The sequence below is a fragment of the Hordeum vulgare genome, chromosome 3H, assembly GCF_904849725.1.
Source record: "Hordeum vulgare subsp. vulgare chromosome 3H, MorexV3_pseudomolecules_assembly, whole genome shotgun sequence".
NCBI lineage: Eukaryota > Viridiplantae > Streptophyta > Magnoliopsida > Poales > Poaceae > Hordeum > Hordeum vulgare.
The window spans coordinates 417,516,523-417,536,737 of NC_058520.1; the positions used below are offsets into that span (position 1 = coordinate 417,516,523).

Consider the following 20,215-nt stretch of genomic DNA (forward strand, 5'->3'; position numbering starts at 1 on the left):
CCCGGACACCGGAGGAATACTTTGTGTGTATCAAACGTCGCAACGTTACTGGGTGACTATAAAGGTGCTCTACAGGTATTTCCGAAGGCACCTTTATAGTCACCTAGTTACGTTGCGAGATTTGATACACACAAGGTATTCTTCCGGTGTCACTGAGTTACATGATCTCATGGTCATACAAATATATACTTGGCAATGTAGAAAGACAGTACAATAAAATGACACGATCACATGCTACGTTCATAGTTTGGGTCTTGGCCAACACATCAGTCTCCTAATGATTTGATCCCGTTATCAAGCGAAAACACTTGTCTATGGTTAGGAAATCTTAACCATCTTTAATGAACGAGCTAGTCAACTAGAAGCTTACTAGGGACAGTGTGTTGTCTATATATGTATCCACACATGTATATGATTTTCCATTCAATACAATTCTAGCATGCATAATAAACGATTATCTTGAACAAGGAAACATAAATATAACTATTTTATTATTGCCTCTAGGGCATATTTCCAACAGTTAGCATTCCGTGGCTTTTGTGTTCTGTGGTTTCCAAAAGCACATCCCATAATTTATGAAATCTCAAGGTATGTCAGCATTTCGTAACTTTTGTATTCTGTGATTTCCATAAGCACATTCCGTAATATATGATATCTTAAGGGATTTCAAAAAGCAGGTCCCTTGAAAAATCCGGGGACGTTGGATTCTGACGGCGACGGGGCGATTTTGGTGGTCCAACGGGTGCGACGGGATGCGATGGGCGACAGATCTCGCAGCAGCAGGGGGTAGCAGGCGGCTATGAAATGAACTTCAAGAGGGAAGTTTGTGAACCGTTCTGGATCTGCAACAGCAGCCCGGGTGTTAGCATCTGCCACATTTAGGGTAGCTTTTTTTACGAACTTTATATGATTCATGAGTTGTTAGTTGTTGAAGGATGTTTTGGCCCCAAATATCTAAAAAATACTACGCGGAAATAGGGCAACTATTGGAGCCCGACCTGCCTATGAGCCAGTGCCGCTCTGTATCCAAAGCCTTCCAACTCATCTAGGAAACATCAATCAAAGAGGTGACAAACTCCTCCCGCGTTTTGCCGGCTAAGTCGTCGGTTCTCTTGCCTCCAATCGCCGGAACGACGACGAATGAGTGAGGGAACCCCGACTCTTTGCTCGGATGTAGTTAGGGTTAGGTTGAGAGTCTTCCACGACGGCGTTTGGATGGCGGTGATGCTGACTTTTGGAATAAAATTTCCCATATCTCATCCCCATCTTGATGACATCCTTAGTGATGAAATCGAGGGATATGTAGAAACCTTATTCCATCGTTCCCTTGATGTTGGACCTGGTGGCGTTTGTTGTGTCTATGCCAAATCTCATCTTGTGTGTCGTCGTCTTTGTTTGGGGAAGATGAAGGTCCAAAAATAAGGTTGGAGGCTTATGGGTGACAGTTCGGTGTCTTGCGCAACGACATCGACGACATGAAGGGGATATGGGTTTCGAGGAGCATGACGATGATCCCTGGTCGACGCACCACAACGGCAATAGCCTTGCCGGCGGCAAGCCATTTCTTTGGCTCACAAAGCCTCTATGGGTGATGGTGTGTGATGGTGTTTTTTCGTTTTCGAAGACAAGCAGTAGCAATGATGGCGGTTGCAAAAAAATGCTTCAATGGAGTTTTCTTGCAAATGTTTCTGGGCATGTGTCCTCTTTTTTTTCCTTTCATGGTTTTAACGGTTTGGTGTTGTAATTTGACATCCGTTGTTCAATGGTACTAAATGATGCCTCGCGCGTTGCAGCGAAAACTTCGTAAATAATTGTTATAAAATAACTAAAACTAACATGAAGCACATATATGATTTAAAAATAATTTACAAATATGAAGCATATAAAAATATTTTTTAAGTTGTAGTCAAATAATGTCAAATGTGAAGGTTGCACTACATTAGTATATGAAATCGTTCAATACATGTATTTTTAATACAAAATAGGATGAAAAATAATAATTTAGGATTAACATGCATGTATTGATGATGTGACAACCCTGCATGCATGCATAAATAAATACACAAGGTGTAACTTGTACTAACATGCATGACTTGCTTGTGTGGCATGTTTGCATGTCTAGTAAAATTAGGTAATGGGTTATACTCCTTCCGTCCCAAATAAGTGTCTCAATTTTGTACTTGCTCTAATATCAAGTTGTATTAAGCTTGAGACACTTATTTTGGGATGAAGGGAGTAGAAGATACTCCCTCCGTTCCTAAATAAAAGTCTTTTATGATATTTCACTAGGAGTCTACATACGAAACAAAATGAGTGAATCTATACTCTAAAGTATGTCTATATATATCCGTATGTAGTCCACTAATGAAACCTCTTTAAAGACTTATATTTAGGAACAGAGGTAGTAGAAGATATGGAATTTCTCTCTCTAAAAAAAAAAGGCTTTCAACTCGAAGTGAGTAGATTCGAGAATGTTGTTGTGCGGGCTCGAACGTGTGGTGCGCCGTGCGTCGCTTCCTCTGTGGTGGAAGGCGAAGCGGAAAATTCCCACCACAGCCCACGCCGAATAACAAGACGAAGAACCTTCTTCCACCTCTCTCCGTCTCCACTCGGCCTAGTGGACAAGAGCCACGAAACCTGCGTGGGTTCATGGCGTGCAGCTTCTCCCCTTCCTCCGCCACGAGGCTCCAGGCGGTGGACGCGGCGGCCGTGAAGAACGCGAGGGTGCCCCTCAAGGCGTCGGTCTCGGCCGCGCCGAGATCGCTGGGCAGCTGCAGGGCCGCCCGTCAGGAATTCGAGGGCGCGACACAGCAGGATCCAAGCGTCTCAGGTACCGTCTTTCATCTCCCTAACTAACCCTCCCATCAAGGTTTCGTCGCTGGCTTGATTTCCGCCCTTGTTTTAGCTCTGTAAAAGCCCGTAGACGAATTATGGCTACTGTACTGATACCCGTTTGATGAAGTGGTCGCACAACAATTAACTAGGGCAACCTATATGTTCAATGTTCCACACCCTGTGACTTAAGAAATCAAGTAGTTTGTGATGATATCTAGCCATGACAGTGGGCACAATGCTCTGATTCTGTCGTTTCATGCTCACTCGCAGAGGCTTTAAATTCATCTTAGCAATCCGTAGCAAAATTCAGAAGTAAACAGTACATTCCCCATGTACAGCAGTGTATGCATAGCTAGGATCCTTGTCCTGAACTTCCCACGGCACCAGTTGTTGTTATCAGCAGTTTACTGACACTGCCATCTCGTCTTTTGAAGTTTCTTCGGCACGCACCCAGTTGGATCTCCTGGAGCAACTGACGTCCTCCTCCACATCTGATGGTACCTTCCATACTTCAAAATCACCACACTTAATTTCTTCTTGTTCTTGATCCCACTCTCACTGATAACTAACAGCATCATGTCCCCTCATGCTCAGAGAATGACACCGCTACGGAAACCCGTGTCCGCACTACCATCCGTGAGCAGCTGGTAGCGCTCTACGGTGACAGGGGAGGCGAATTCACATTCACCCTCCCGTTGGGCAAGAGGCTCAGGGAAGGCCTCAAGACCCTCAACGCCCTCACCGTCTCGCAGAGGAGGAACATCAAGAGGCAGGCCATGCTCACCAAGGTCAGCGGGAGGAACGACTCGGTGTTCTTCGCGACCGTCGGCGCTTTTGTCCTCGTGCCGCCTATCGCCATTTTAGCTATCGCTGTCCTAACTGGTTATGTCCAGCTCTTGCCATGAATCAATAAGTCTTTAGTGACTATCTTTGGACTTTTCCATACACATGAAGGCTTTGGCTCTGCCAGAGGATTGTATGTGTGTGTATATATATAGTTAGAATTTGTGTATGGAGCACAACATGTAGGTTTTTATCTGTTTAAGCAACAGATATGGCATAAGTATGCTTTATTCATTGGGGCCTGCTACGCATCTACCGGTGGATGTTTACTAAACATTCACTACTTGGAGGGCCGTCCGATCTACACGTAGCCGTTGGATCTGCTCCGGTGGCACCCCATAATTCCTGAAACGATGGCTGAGTTGCAGAAACTTTCGCTTTGTTGCAAGAAATAAACTTTGGACCCGTTAATTCCTGAAACAACGGTCGAGTTTCAGAAACAATTTGCTTGTTGCAGGATTTTTTTTTCTTCGTCTTTCTGCAACATAGGTACTTTTGCGGGAGAAGTTTTTGCAACAAATGTCATGTTTCAGGAATTTTTACAACAAAGGTCAAGTTGCGGAATTTTTTTGCAACGTTCATGGGCGGCTGACGGCGGCCGGATGGTCAGAATATAAATCTATAGTAGACCACTGCAACATGGTCAGAATATAAATCTATAGTAGACCACTGCAACATCGTATATGTTTCAGAAACATAGTCTTTGTTGCAGAACCGCATAGTCACTTGGACGCGTGTCTTACGGGGGAGGTGGCTGATGCGGCCATTATAATCCGCCGGCTGATGGTTAGCTTTTCCCTTATTCATTAACCAGAAGGAACATCAATGCAATATTAAACTCAACAAGGAGGGTCCAAAATAAGAATTAGCACAGTAAAATAATGCGTTGTCTTTGATACTGACAACCTGATGAAACATGAAGATTACAGGTGCATTTCAACCACAGTTCTGAAACTTCTGACCATTTTTTGTTACCTGATGATCAGAAATGTAATGATGTATCTGACTGCTTCCCACAAGCTGTTCAAATGGTGTCTTGAAACATGATCTAAAATCACTTCTCAAGATACAACACCAGAGGTTCCAATCCTCTGCAATCTCAACACAAGTATAAAAGCTGTACAAACTTGTTCAAACGCACGCTTCTCAAACCAAGCAAGTTACCAGAGGATTTAGTAGCATTTACCATCTCCCGTTTACCGACCTCACAACATCTATCAATCTTCACACACTGTCTTGTCTTATTTAGAGACTTCACTCTTGCACCATGCCCAGCTCTTTCCGAAGAGTTGTAGGATAGGTCCTGTGATTATCGCTCGGTCTTAGCTGCTCGACTGGGAGACGCCCTTGCTTGATCATGTAGCTCCACCTATCTATCAAGAGGTAGAAAAAAGCCAGGAAGGAGATCTCAACTGTAAGGAGGCCGGTCCAAAGGCTCACGTTCTTGGCGGTTCTCTCATGGTACGTGCGGAGGCCAGAGTAGACGTTTGCGATGCCGGTGGCGCAAACTGCGATGCCGAGAAGCCAGTGGAAGAAGAACCACAAGCTCCTTCCCTTGACACCTCTGTAGAGATAGATAGAAAAGGGATTCAGGTTCAGGCATGAACTTTGTAGTATGGAACATGGAAAGGATGCACATTCCCCAGACCCCAGGTGATACAGGAAAGTAGAAGTAGGTTTTTTTACCTTTCTGGTCTGAAGAAACCGATGATTGGCTGAAGCCACATGAATCCATACAATGCCAATCCTACTCTCTGGTGGCTGTTACTGAAGGAGTTCTCGAAGTTCATCAAGGACAGAGCCGCGCCCCCAGTAGCAAGAAGTACAGCTGCGATCTGCAAATTCAGTAGAGCACGAAAAAATAAATCTGACGCTCCATGAAACATGGAAGAAAAAACAGAAACATCTCTCGGAAAATACTACTCCAGGTCGTAGAGAAGAAGAAGATACGAACCTGAGAAATGACATGGCAATAGAAGAGCACTCTGTTGCATCTGCCGCTTTTCGATTTGCTCGACATCCTGACCAGCAGTATCCCTACAGGCATCAAGAGACCGAAAGAAGACCAGTGGAACAATGCGTGTAGCTTGAGCTGAAATGCCGTTCTTGGCGTCAGCTGCAAGAGAGAAGTTTGTTGCTGTTTAGCCAGTGTAAATAATAGGAAAGCAACCAAGGAAGAGCTGCTCTCCAGTGAATGTAACCCAGACCAAGTATCCTAGAGTTTGATGATCAGAAAACTGCAAACTGGATGTAAGAAAACCATTGTGATTACCTCGAGAGGATGCGCGGTCTTGTTGCGGCTTGGATTGAGATCCTCCGTGGAATTTGACGAGCCATCGCACGGCAGAGTGAGAAGCGAAAGAATCACGGAGCATGTGCACAGAACGAGCAGTGGTCTTCTCCCGGACACCAGCATTTGTCCTAGGCTAGACATTTCAACCCCTCCTCGGAAGAAACAAACCGGCGAGAATGGGGACAAGATTCCCTGCCAGCGACGAAGAATGACCGAAGAAGAGGAGGGAGAAGATCTTCCCCTGAACTTGAGAGAGGAAATTCTTAAGTGGAGGTTGGTCAGCAGAGCCGGGCGGACGCCTTCTAGCCCTCCCCGCACGATGCACAGGGGTGTTTTGATGTGGGCGGCTTAGGTAGGCTCCCTTTTGCTTGCTTGGTGCCCTGCAAAATACGAGTATATTAGTATGCCGGGAGGAGATGAGATGCTTTTGAGGCGCATTTCGGCCGAGCTTTTACATGTCTACTCATGGGTGGTGTGATGATGGTGTGGGGTTAGGGACGGTAGGGAGAGTGAGTGGAGGCTTTAGCCGTGCGGTGGCTGGTGGTGGTGCGGCGAGAACTGCTTGCTCTCGTTGGTTGGCGCGTCTCCAGCTGAAACGCAAAAGCACGCTCCAAATCTTTGGTGCTCGGGTGGTGAGTGCCGTCCTACTGAATGCAGTACTGTTTCTCTACTAAACTCGCTGGGCCATGTTTGTTTTTTATTTTCTTAAAAGCGATCAGAAAATGGATTTGGCCTAAAGTTTCAGGATATGTCTCGCCAAAGATTTTACCCGCCCAATAACAAAATGCAGCAATCAAAGCAAAAGTGGTTTCTATTTTTTTTATTAACTCATAATGTAGCATCAAGTGATTACCAACACAGTAAACACGCAACTGACTGTCAGCCTCATCGTGAGGTGATGAGAAAGAAAGAGGAAGAGGAGATTGTTGGGGGCAGCAGTGGCGAGGGTTTCCACCCCCGTGCCGCCCACACGAGAATGACACGGGGATAATCTCTAGACCTATGCTATGGCTTCTAGCAAATTCACCGAAATTTCCCGTCATTTGACCCACGCCAAAATAAAAACGGTTTGGGAAACCGGTGGGGTTTTCTCGAAATCTTTTTTACTACTGTTTCTCCCTCAAAATCTTTGTTCCGAGACAACTTTATTTTCCTCTGTCTGGCACGCTGGTTTCCGGAACCCTGCCTCCTTGAAAAAAGACCGTGCCTACGATGGTCTCCAACTACATGCCTAAACGTAGGAGCAGGTCCGATGCTCCGATAGTCAGTCCATGCATGACCTCGTGGGTCGCCACCAGTCTGATCAGGACAGGAGTAGCTCGATCCACGTGTTTTTTGCTGCAAAGAGGAGGGTGCGACGAGGCTGTGTGGAGAACATTGAGAGGGCTCGGAGATCTGCATGGCGTAAGAGGCCGCAAAGCTAGTGGCTGTTTGTTGCTAATGGGAAGACCGGTTGAGGAGTCCCTGTCAAGCTCCGTCAGTGCCTCCGGCTGGAGAATTTCCCGTATCTATCTGTCGCGCTAGCTAGGTTCTTCCGTTGCATGATCATCAGATACGGCGATGTGCAGGGTCAGTCGGTTACGTTTCTTGATGGAGCTATGAGTGAGCATTATGACGATAGGCTCTACTGAGCGTACTGGTAACTGTTTTGTTTTTCTGTTCTGGAGATGGCTTGTATGTGGATCACATATTCTTTTTTTCCTTTTGGGTTGGAGGATGACAGATGTTATCGTGCCTTGCATTAAGGTTGATCGTTCTGCATATATTCAGCTCAACGGCAGATTATACATACTAGCAAAAAGGCACGTGCGTTGCAACGAGAGAAAAAAATATCACATGCTTTTATAGTCTACAATTGATGGTTTAGAATTTGATAATATGTAGTTGCAGTCAAAACAAAGATGTTCTTAGTCTGTACATTTGCATACCACGGTATAAGCATCGTGGATGGTTAGGCGGATCTCCTTGTCACAAAGTTGCCTCTTTACTCCTGTTATAGCGCAACATGTTTCATCTTTATTCGCGCATCTCCTTATTTTCTTGTCAGGCTTGTTTTTTCTATACTTGCAGACCTATATAAGCTGATGTAGTTTCGTGTAAAGCAGCGATATGGTACTATTAATTAATAAAAGCGAACACTAACTTTTGGCACAATGGAATCACACGCTAACTAGTTCTCTTATATCAATATAATAAAGATCATTGATTTAGGTTGCATCTTAAATATATTATTTTTTAAATAGTTAATAGATAGAAAATACAACATATTCAGATTCTACGCATTTTTTAATTAAATTTCATATATAATATGTTGAAATAAAAGTTAAGATTTAAAAGATATGATTGTTTTAAAAATTCTATTTCACATGGATTACGGGTTATTTAATGCAAATATTAGGGGGTTTTATGTAAAAATACAGAAAACGATTCATTGTGACTTAAAATTGGACTGTGGGTTGATTAACTAAAACTGTGAGGGCTTTTCTGTAAAATAACCAACGACGGACGACAGAAGCAGTCCGTGCATCATTGATTTAGGTTGCACCTTAAATATATTATTTTAAAAATATTTAGTAGATAGAAAATACATCATATTCAGATTCTACGCATTTTTTAATCAAATTTCATATATAATATGTTGAAATTGAAGTTAAGGTTTAAAAGATACGATTGTTTTAAAAATTCTATTTTACATGGACTGTGGGTTATTTAATGCAAATATTAGGGGGGTTCAGGGACGATTTTAAGGGGGACAAGGGGGGCTAGACCCCCTAACAAATTGATTTTTCTACTATAATAATTGTTGTTGTAGCTATTTTTTTTACTTTATATAAACTTTGCCCCCTTCATGAACAACTTGCCCCCCCCCCCTATGCTTGCATGTTGGCTTCGTCCCTGGGGTTTTATATAAAAATGCAGAAAGCGGTTAGCTATGACTTAGAATTGAACTGCAGGTTGATTACCTAAAACTGTGAGGTCTTTTCTGCAAAATGACCTGCTTTATTATTAAGGAAAGATATGGGACTTAGAATGGCCTACTAACCTCTACAATCCCGTGTGGTTTCAGTATGACACCAGGTACGCAGCACGCTTGTGCTGGCCGGCCGTTTTCTACAGCCAAACGCAATCATTTCCCAAACTCTGGAAAACACGAGCTATGCAAACTCGTTTAGAATCTCACATTACCCTGGACCAGTACTCAAGTCTGCGTGTATGCAGCTATGCAAGCCCTATGCAACGGTCGAGGAACAATGCAGAGCAGTCAGCCTTTGGCGTCCGTGCCACCATCATGTGGTTCTTCTTCTTCTTGGTAGGCTTTTCGTATTTGATTCTCTTTGTTTACGTATATCTTTCTTTCTTTTCATGCAGCGAACGAGTGATAAAGGAGGCATGCATTTCACAGGTCAGTGACTGTCGGAATGGTGTGCACTGCTGATTTCTCTTTTCTTCCAGCCTTGGTTGCAGAGTTCAAACACTGACACCTGTGGGGAAAATGGCTCCTAGTCTTGCAGTGTGGTGCACACAAACTACGACGGTTGGGAACTAGCAGGTGGCTGCAAAACCTGGTCAGCTAAGACCGTTAGAGCCAAGCCAAGCAGCGTCGTTGCAGGCTGGCACTGGTAGCCTGCTAGCTCGACTGACGGTTGCTGCAGTTTGCTCACCTCACCTACTTAATTCCTTTGTTTGGACGTAAGGGAACCTAGCAGCTAGCAAGTTCGTAGAAATGCAGTTCATTTGAAGCATAATGATGGCTGCGATCTCCGCCCCAACCACCGTGATCCATCCATTCACCGGAGTTCGATCGGTTACGCTGGGTCCGTCGCGGGAATAAAGTGCTTCCAAAGTCAAAGTGTGAAACAGTTCGCGTTTCCAAAAAAAAAAAGAAGAAGTGTGAAACAGTTATAAAAGTGTCCCAACTAAGGCCCCGCAAGGCGCATAGGTTGAGTGCTTAGGTAAATAAATTAATACTCCCTCCGTAAAGAAATATAAAAACCTTTAGTGTAAAGTAGTGACATAAACGCTTTTATACTTTTTTACAGAGGGAGTATTTGTTTAAGCATTTGTGTTTATTTATGCAGGATAGACGTCTAATTAGACGTCTCTTCAATAAAAATATATACTGATGCAGAAATAAATAATTTTATTTTTCGAAGCACCTTCCTAAGCACCTACCATTGTATAGAGCTTAATAACCCTATAAACACAACATTAGTGCGGTCATCGTTAAACCCCACCGTGTCGCCCTCCGGCCGCAACTATCTACAATCAAGCCCTTAGGGTCCCGCCACCATGGCGCATAATAGTGATCTCCCACTCCACCGCTGTGACGCGTCAATTGGAGCTCCTGTGCCGTCACCTTGTCATGAGAGAGATCGGGGAACAATTTTTTTAAGAAAAAATATGACTCGCCAGCCTGTCGGCCCCACATGTCAAGACTATATTGGTGCTCTACGATTTTCTTGCCCTTACAAACTTCTTGGTTTAACTCCACAACATGAATTAGGAGGCTCCCAAGCGACATCTAAGCAATCTAGGAGACACCACCCTTCAAAAGGTAATAGATGTGGTAGAACGATGAATTCCTTGCTCTTGTGCTTCAAAATATAGTCTCCTCAACACTCAATCAATCTCTCACAGATTTGGCATGGATAGAAGGGATTGATTGGGTGGAAAGCAACTTGGGGAGGCTAGAGATCAAATTTTAAATGGATGGATCGGAATATCTTGATCTCAACACATGAGTAAGTGATTTTCTCTCAGAAAAATGGACATGACAAGTGTGTGTGTGTGTGTGTGTGTTTGAGTGCTTCCTCTTCGACAGATACGTAGCAGAGGGGTATATATAGGCATCTCCAAAAATCCCACCGTTACAATATTATTATCCAACTCGGTGAAACCGAAGTGAATCTCGATGGCATCGATTTGCACAAAATGTGACAACTTTCGAATTCTCGGTGAGACCGGTATGGAAATCTCGGTGGTACCGATATGATGGCCTATGAAAGTTTCTAAATCTCGGTGAGACTAATTCCGAGACTTGAAAATTTTGAATTTTGAAAATGACTGACAAAAAAGTTGGTCAGTCATTTTCGATGGCACCAAAGTGGAAGTTGGTGGTACCGAGATTGTAGGGTTAGGCAAAGGTCCTGAAAAATCGGTAAGGACGAGTGAAAAATATTGGTGGCATCGATTTTGATGTTTAGACTTTTGGACAGAGAATTTTGTGAAACAATGGTTGAGTATTTTTGATGGTTATCTTTAAGCACTTAAGCAACCAATTCATCATAGATACTTCACCCGTTTTTAACAGTATCGTATTTTTTATGAACCCAAATGTGATTTATTACAAATATAAAATGTAAAGTCTTGTAGCTTGAAGAATGATCAATCCTACTCCTTTCCTTGCATGAAGGGTCTTTTTCTTACAATCCTTTAACCAATGCATCTTTTAACTTTTTTTAAATATGTTTGGATATAATAAATAGTTTAATGACACATATGTTGTTATTAATTACTAAAACCATATTAGGAAGCAATTAGGCTTTCAAGTGAGCAAAACGGACGATGCCTGACATCCCGTACCCGAGAAAGGCAAGCGAGGAGGACCTGGTCTGGCCGCAGCTCGGGCTATAGCCTCGTGCTCCACCCCCGGCTATGGACGTATTGCCCACCATTGTCGAGGAGCCCTCACCAAGAATAGGACCGCCGGGCGGTCCGGAGCGCTTCTTCTTCTTCTTAGCCGATGGAGCCAAGGCCCCCGATGCGAAGGAGAGCCACGAAAAGAACCAGACGCCCGTCAGCGCCAGTCATGCGAGTCGCCCTGTTCCAACGCCTTATAATGGGGCCGGTGCCAAGGGTCCACTCCCTCCGAGCGCCGGACCTCCTTGAGGGGGCCGTTGTCCTAAGCCCGACCGCCCCATGTGCTGGCCGAAGCAGGAGCCGAGGGGCGGGACTGGAGCTCCGCCCTTCGTTGCTCCGGCCGACCTTGGCAAGGGCAGCCACGGGTCACGTCCCGCGTCTCGCGGGCCGCGACTGTGCAGCATTCATGCATAGAGGGGACAGGTTTGTTCATGAAGGGGGCAAAGTTCATATGAAATAAAAAAATTTAACTACAACAACCATAATCATAATAGAAGAATCAATTTGTTAGGGGGGGTCTAGCCCCCCTTGCCCCCCCTCCCTAAATTCGTCCCCGCGGCCGACCGCATGCACGGGGGGCGGACGGTATAGGTCCGACGCCGGAGCGGCGATAGTCAGCCTCACGTCGGAAGCCGTTGACGGCCGGGACTGGAGGGCCGCGCGGCGGGCGGGAGGCTTCCAATCCGGCCTATCGAGCGGGCATTTTGGACGGGGGACGTTGTCGTCGGTGATGCAGGGGCCACGAGGGCCTCGGCGTACGAGCGGCAGTGGTGGTGGTCAGCAGGAGGGCCGGTGACCGTTGGTGTAGTGCAAGGCGCGAAGCTACAAGTTTCAGGTGCGGAGGGAGAGGCGACTGGGGTGTTGGTGTTGGTGGGGGAGAGGCTTCTCGCAGCGCGTCGGCGCCAAACTTTGCCACGTACTAGGATCGATGCCCCGCAGGATCCATCTGCAGTGGGCCGGATCAGCCGACGCCAGGGCCCAGGCCCAGTACGGACGTGTAGCCTGAACCGAGTCGGTCGTGTACATACGCAGAATAGGCTACCACTATATATATACGTAACCTCGTGTAATAACTCAGATCCAAACATCTCATGTGCGAGAGTTCTAGTCGTACAGCAGGACCAGGTTGGGTAGCTATAAGGCTGTGTGTGTACGTGCGTCTCCGGCTACGTATAGTCTGCTGACGGCCGTAAAGTACTCAATCGGATTCATCTGAAACTACACTACAAGTTGGGACCTGCGCCAACATCGATCGATCGATCATTCTACGTGCGTGGTGTTGAGAAGGCGTACGTACAAGACAGTTGCTCTCAATGTTGGTCGAAAAGTACTTCACCGACTTGCATCGTGAAATCGAGCCTGCAGCAACGCGTCAACTTGGGTGTATCTCGACAGGACCAACAACACCCACATCCTCTCGACACTACTCGGCTCGTCGCGCTGTCGGGGGCAGAAGCGGGACGAATCGGAATCGATTCCGGCGCCTGCGGCTGCACGCTGCCGGCGGTGACGACCGGATCAGCGCCCTCCCCGATGATCTGCTCCTCCTCGTCCTGCGTCGCGTGGACTCCCGCACGGCGCTCGGCACAGGGTTGCTATCCAGTCGCTGGGCTCACCTCCCACGCGAGCTCCCTACCCTCGACTTGAGGGTCACCGACATATTACCGCGGCGCTACTATCGTTGGCTCCTCCTCCACAGCGACATTTATCGTAAAGGATCTCATATGCTATACTACGGATTCGGCGGCATAAAGAAGAAACTCATGCCTGACATCAGGAGATACCAGCGCCGCGCCATGCGCGCCTTGTCCACATCCGTCAATAGTCTCTTGGACGCCGACGACACCGTCCAACCTCGCCGGAAAGTTGATAGGCTGAGGCTCGACTTCTTCATTACCAACAACACAGCCTGCATGAACCGGCTAATTTCCAAGGCCATGGATGCTTGGGGGGTCAATGAACTCGAGGCTGTTGCTAAGCCAATTCACTGGCATCTAACAGTACACACTTTTCCCACCCATGGCCTCTGCCAAGATCCCCGCTCCTCATCCCTGAGGAGCCTTAAGCTTGGAGGTTGCCTGCTCCCGCCGCTGCACGAATACAGCGCGCTCTCTACGCTCGTCCTGCAAGACATACCGGAGTTGTCCGCGGCAGCCTACGAGCGCATCTTTACCTCGTGCACGCGCCTACTGCTGCTTCACCTCAACTCTTGCAGTTGCGGCCAGGGCATGGGCACGGTCGTGGTGGTGGACGCCCCCAGCTCAGAGATCAGAGAGCTCGTCGTCCACAAGTGCAGATTCTCCATGTCGATGAGGGCACTTCCCAAACTCGAGAGCCTAGCCTCGTTCGAGACCAGGGTGCAGTTCGAATCAACTTCATTTCCCTGCCTCAGGCGATGGAACCTCGCATGTGACCTCGGTGTCAGATCGAAAGGATTCCGCAAATACTGTGCGCAGCACCTAGAACTGGATTTGTTTCTTGAATGCACCCCGGATATAAGCGACCTGATTATCCGCTTCACCGGACCTGACAGATGGATCGAGCCATCTAGCTCTCCGTCGTCATTACTGTTACCTAACCTCAGGCGGCTGCTGGTCGCCGATGTGCCTTCGTCATGGGATGTGTCATGGCCTCGTCTTCTCCTTGAGGTGGCACCCTCCCTCGAGATCTTCCACATTCACATTGCCCCTTCCATGGACGAGCCGGGCGATGAGATATCCTGGCAGCCCGCAAACCTTCGGCGGCATCACCTCAAGGAATTTGTAATGTCTGGTTTTGAGGGAACGGAACAACAGATTTACCTAGTCAAGTTTGTCATGGGAGTATGTACGACGCTGAGCCGTGTCGCCATGTTCAAGAGTGGACATGCTCTGGATAAGGGGCACTGGGAATGGGAGATGGTGACGCAGCAAAGCACATGGACTGAAGAAGAGAAGGGCCCGTTGCTGGAGCACATCATGGACGGGGTTTCTTCCTCCACAACTCCTCTTCAACTCATCTTCGGCTGATGTACTCGTGTTTGTTCATGTCTCGCAAAAAGCCCCTCGCATACAGAACGATTCCTTTGTAAATCTCTAGTATTTTATTGGGTGTAATTATAATCTTTGTCACCCAAAAATATTGTGTGCATTTTTCACCACACTGCGTGCATTTTTCTTTTCGAATGAAAGGATTTAATGCTTGGCACAAGCTGGTAAACTCTTCCGGCCCCTTACGCAGCCATGCAGCAGTACGCTGGTCTACTTTCCCCATATGAGCTAAAGAATGGGCTACAATATTACCCTCCCTAAGTACACGTCATATATCGAGTAAATTGCAAAAAAAAAACATCAAAATTGGGGACCCTAATTGAAAAAACACCCAACATTCGTTTTTCTTTCAAATAACTATCAACATTGTGCTGACAGTTTTCAAAAAACACTGCTGAAGCAATTTGCCGCGTTTGAGTCGATTTCTGATCGACGGGGCCCGCTAGCACGCGCCACATGTTCACATGGAGACGACGCCCGTGACCGGTCGTTAGATGACGTCGGTCAAGATCGAACCAGGTAATCGAAGCGAGCCCATTCATCCATTCCCCTTTCTGTCGCCCAACTCTTTGCAGCCAACGTCCGTGCCCCCGCATCTGCCACTCGTCCTCGCCGGCGACTGCCACTACCATGGTCTCGTGGAAGGACGACGAAACGAGCAGTGAGGATTCGGTTTCCACCTTCATCTCGCATGCTGACGAATCCTGCATGAGTGTCATTTCATTGTAAATTGGGGTTAGGTTTTCTTCAATTTGAACTTGATTTGAGGTTTGTTTTGACCGATTTTTTCTGGAATTGGAGGATGTACTCTATATAAACCCTTGTAGATTCCACACACCACTGTTGACCCTAAGTGGTGCGGCATTGTTGTCGGAGGAGCGATGTGTAGTCAGAACTTGCCGGTGCACAAGGGTGTGGTATTCCAAGGCATCAACGCTGGTTGTAGGTTTTACGGATGCCCTAACGAGGTTTTGTGTAGATCCTCTGTTTGATAATCAACATTTTTTAGGTCTTATTGGTCATTTAGATGTACATTCATATGAACATTATATGTATCTTGGAATCAATTGTGGACATTTGGTGCTGGTTGATTTGTAAGACCAGAGTGGATTGCTTGTCCAAATTCATTATTAACCAATATTGAATAAACAAAATGTGTGTAGTCCAAGTCAAATTGTTTTCTCCATGTTCATTATAAGCAATATTGTGTATATTTTTCTGTCGGTGTTTAGTACTGAATAGTTTTACAATTTTTATTATTACAACAAGGTGACAATTGTGGTCTCATAGAGTGGACTGACCGAGAATGGCTAGAAGCAGTGAAGAATGCATTCCGCAAGATTTTGGATATGTATGTTTGGAGGTGTTGAACTTTGTGTTTGGAGGTGTTGAACTATGTGTTGAACCTTATTAAATTTGCTATGTTTGGATTTATGATGTTGGTTGGAATGAAATGTGTTGTTGTGATATCAGTTATGATGTTGTTCGTTGAATTGTGTTCAGAATTAAAATTTGACCCACCCTAGCCTCTCGACAAACTAATCAATGACATAGAACACCTATTTTTAACCCTAGCCTCTCGACAAACCAATTGATGACAAAAGAACCCTTTTCTTTAATCCTGGCCTCTCACAAACCACTCGATGACAAAACAACACTTTTCTTTAACCCTGGCCTCTCAACAAACTACTCGATGACAAAACAACCCTTTTCTTTAACCCTTTTGATGGTAGAACCACAACCAAGATCATTTGATGGGAGCAAGATAATTCATTACACAATAAGATAATTTTTATGGCAACACCACAATTCATTACAAAATAAGAGCATTCAACATATAGCAGGTTCAACATGACATTCAACAACCATACTTCAGGTAGCTAGCACCATGGCAACACCATAATTCATTACACAATAAGGATTGCAAGTATTACTCGGCTGGCACTATCACCAAAATGAAACAACTAGGCAACTCAAATTGTTCATAACATAGTTTTTTGGCAAAACGAATGCTAGTTTGGGCCATCAACTAGTTACCACTAGCATAAAAGTAATCCTTCAACATGTGTGCACTCTTTCTGACCCTTGTACCTGTCATAGAAGAACTTCCAGCCATATGATCAAGGAAAGCCTTCTGAAAGCACGACTTCTCCCTAAAGTGGTTTTGGTAATTAATAGCAACATATGTGCCATTGAACTAATGATCTTATCCAAGTATACTTCAGAAAATTTCAAAGAAGCATTGGCTAAGGATTGTGAGGAGAACCCCTGGATACAAGGAAGGGAATATGATTGCCAAGCTTCAAGCTACAAGACTCTATATTTTATATTTGTGAGAAATCACATTTGAGTCCATAGGAAAGCCAATACTATTAAAAGGGGGTGTCGTATCTATGAAGAATTGGTTGCTCAACTGCTTAGATATATCCACCAGAAATACTCATCCATTCTCCCACAGAAGATCTGTGTCCAAAGCCTAAACATCAAAATTGGAGCCACCAAGATTTTCCATTCGGTCATACCGATTTTCCACCAGACAGAACCTTTGGCAAACCCTAGAGTCTCGGTACCACCAACATTCCTTTCGGTGGCACCGAAATCAGTGACCAACTTTCTGGTATGTCGTTTTCAAGAATTGGATTTTCTGAGTTTTGGAATCGGTCTCGCCGAGATTTGGAAACTGCCCTAGATCACCCATATCGGTACCACCAAGATTCCTATGTCGGTCTCACCGAGAATACAAAAGTTTCCACATTTTGTGCAAGTCGGTGCCACCGAGATTCACTTCGATTTCACCAAGTTGGGAAATAATATTGTAATGGTTGGATTTTTGGAGATGCCTATATATACCCATCCACCACCTCTCACGCGTAGAGGAAGTACTCAGAACACACATACACTTTCCATATCTATTTTTCTCTGAGAGAGCCACCTACTCATGTGTTGAGATCAAGATATTCCAATTCATCCATTTGAAACTTGATCTCTAGCCTCTCCAAGTTGCTTTCCACCCAATCAATCTCTTCTACACATGACAACTCTATGAGATAGTGATTGAGTGTTGAGGAGACTATCTTTTGAAGCACAAGAGCAAGGAGTTCATCGTACTACCGCATCTATTGCCTTTTGGAGGGTGGTGCCTCCTAGATTGGTTCGGTGTCGCTTGGGAGCCTCCTACTTCATGTTGTGGAGTTGAACCAAGAAGTTTGTAAGGGCAAGGAGATCGCCTACTTCGTGAAGATCTACACCAAGTGAGTCTAGTCCTTCGTGGATGTAAGCCATGATGGAATAGACAAGGTTGCTTCTCCGTGGACCCTTCGTGGGTTGAGCCCTGTGTGGATTTGATTCCTCGCTGATTGCATTCGTTTCCCTCCAGGCTTAAAGGGTGATGTAGCACACCGATGACAAGTGTTTCCCTTAGTTAAGAAACCAAGGTATCAATCCAATAGGAAGATCCACAAGACTGTGTAAGTGGTACATGCATACAAATAACAAATACTCGCAACCCAACGCGTGTAGGGGTTGTCAATCCCTCGTGGGTAAAGGGAAATGATAGATTGATAGATGCAAATAAAGTGATGACAAATAAAATGCAACAAGGTATTTTTGGGTTTTTAATAATGTAGATCTAAAAATAAAAGAGCAAATAAATTGGAAACGCGAATAGCAAAATAGAGATTGCAAATAGATGATGTGAAGTAGACCCGAGGGCCGTAGGTTTCACTAGTGGCTTCTCTCGAGAAAATAGCAAACGATGGGTAGACAAATTAATGTTGGGCAATTGATAGAAAAGCAAATAACTATGATGATATACAAGACTATGATCATGTATATAGGCATCACATCCAAGACAAGTAGACCAACTTATGCCTGCATCTACTTCTATTACTCCAAACATCGACCGCTATCCAGCATGCATCTAGTGTATTAAGTTCATGCAGAAATGGAGTAATGCTTTAAGAATGATGACATGATGTAGAAAAATTCTATCCATGTAGGAATAGACCCCATCATTTTATTCTTAATAGCAATGATACATGCGAGTCATGTCTCTTTCTGTCAGTGAGATTGAGCACCGCAAGATCGAACCCATCACAAAGCACCTCTTCCCAGTGCAAGATAAAATATCAAGTTGGCCATACAAAAACCAAATATTGGAGAAGAAATACGAGGCTACATTAATCAAGAATGGATATAATTTCATAGATCTGATCATAAACTCACAATTCATCGGATCCCAAAAAACACACCTCAAAAGGTTGAGTTACATCAAATGGATCATCAACAGACCATTGTACTGAGAAGCAAAATGAGAGAGAAAGCCATCTAGCTACTGCCTACGGACCCGTAGGTCTAATATGAACTACCCACAAACATGGGAGGAGCACCAATGAGGATGATGAACCCCTCCATGATCGTGTTCCTCTCTGAAATGGGCTCTAGATTGGATTTCGCTAGTTCTCAAACTTGTGGCGGCTCGAACGATTTTTCGTCGAATCCTATAGGGTTTTTGGAATATTGGGGTATTTATAGAGCTCACAGGTAGTGGAGGAGGTGCCCGAGGCCCCCACTAGTCACCAGAACACGCCAGGGGCCCTGGACACACCCTGCTGCCTAGTGGGCCGCCTAGGCCTCCTCTAGTAATCATCCTTGGTCCCCAAGTTTCCTTCTCGTCCAAAAAGATCCAAAAAGTTTCGTGGCATTTGGACTTCATATGGTATTGACTTTTCGTGAAGGAAAAAAACAGCAAAAAACAGCAGCTAGTTGTGGGCACTATGCCAATAGGTTAGTCCCAAAATATGATATAAAGTTGCTGTAAAATGGTCATAAAACATCTAAGAATGATAATATAACAACATGGAACAATAAAAATTATAGATACATTGGAGACGTATCAGCATCCCCAAGCTTAACTCCTCCTCGTCCTCAAGTAGGTAAATGATGAAAACATAATTTTTGATGTGGAATGCTGCCTAACATGGTCATAATATTCTTTTTTTCTTTTTAGCATGGACATATGGACTTGTAGATGATGCAAAGCAATAGTGTATAATTTGACATGAAAACTTCAATACTCAAGCATATCAACAAGCAAACAGGTCTTTGAAAATATCAACCCTAAAGAACGCTATCCCTAGCCCATCATACTCCATCATTGATCCATTCATGCAACACACCCAAATATTGCCTAAATCCAATGATCAAGTATGGTAATAGTGTTCCCTAGTTGGTGCTTTATAAGAGAACATGGAGACTCAAATTCAAAATAAAAATTGCATAAAGTAAATAGATAGGCCCTTCGTAGAGGGAAGTATGGATTTGTAGAGGTGCGAGAGCTCAAAGTGAAAAATTTGGATATAAAATATTTTGGGTGGTATGCTTTTCGAGTCAACGAAAACGACTAAGAGTTTATCTCCCATGCTAAACAAATCGTAGGCGGTTCCCAAGATGAAAATAAATTTTATTCATTTTTGCACCACTCTTTCAAATTCACGGCTAGCTATATCCACTTGTACCGTCCATACTAACACTTTCCAAGGGATTTATTATTTGACAACATAAAATAAATTTTCTT

The 20,215-nt window shown here is 44.8% G+C and overlaps 3 protein-coding genes across 3 annotated transcripts; 2 read left to right on the forward strand and 1 right to left on the reverse strand.

Annotated features, from left to right (window-relative positions):
- The first annotated feature begins 2,528 nt into the window (after window positions 1–2,528).
- Window positions 2,529–3,912, forward strand: LOC123444050. Its single transcript, XM_045120651.1, has 3 exons — window positions 2,529–2,830; window positions 3,270–3,332; window positions 3,430–3,912. The coding sequence occupies exons 1-3, from the start codon at window positions 2,650–2,652 to the stop codon at window positions 3,738–3,740; spliced, it is 555 nt and encodes a 184-aa protein (XP_044976586.1). The 5' UTR covers window positions 2,529–2,649; the 3' UTR covers window positions 3,741–3,912.
- Window positions 3,913–4,657: 745 nt separating this feature from the next.
- Window positions 4,658–6,368, reverse strand: LOC123444051 (cytochrome b561 domain-containing protein At4g18260-like). The gene is made up of 4 exons (XM_045120652.1): window positions 5,951–6,368; window positions 5,633–5,794; window positions 5,365–5,513; window positions 4,658–5,242 (listed from the first exon to the last, which is right to left on the reverse strand). The coding sequence occupies exons 1-4, from the start codon at window positions 6,110–6,112 to the stop codon at window positions 4,933–4,935; spliced, it is 783 nt and encodes a 260-aa protein (XP_044976587.1). The 5' UTR covers window positions 6,113–6,368; the 3' UTR covers window positions 4,658–4,932.
- Window positions 6,369–12,905: 6,537 nt separating this feature from the next.
- Window positions 12,906–14,645, forward strand: LOC123440075. The gene has a single exon (XM_045116662.1). It carries the CDS (start codon window positions 12,925–12,927, stop codon window positions 14,617–14,619), a length of 1,695 nt encoding a protein of 564 aa, XP_044972597.1. The 5' UTR covers window positions 12,906–12,924; the 3' UTR covers window positions 14,620–14,645.
- The last annotated feature ends 5,570 nt before the right edge of the window (window positions 14,646–20,215 follow it).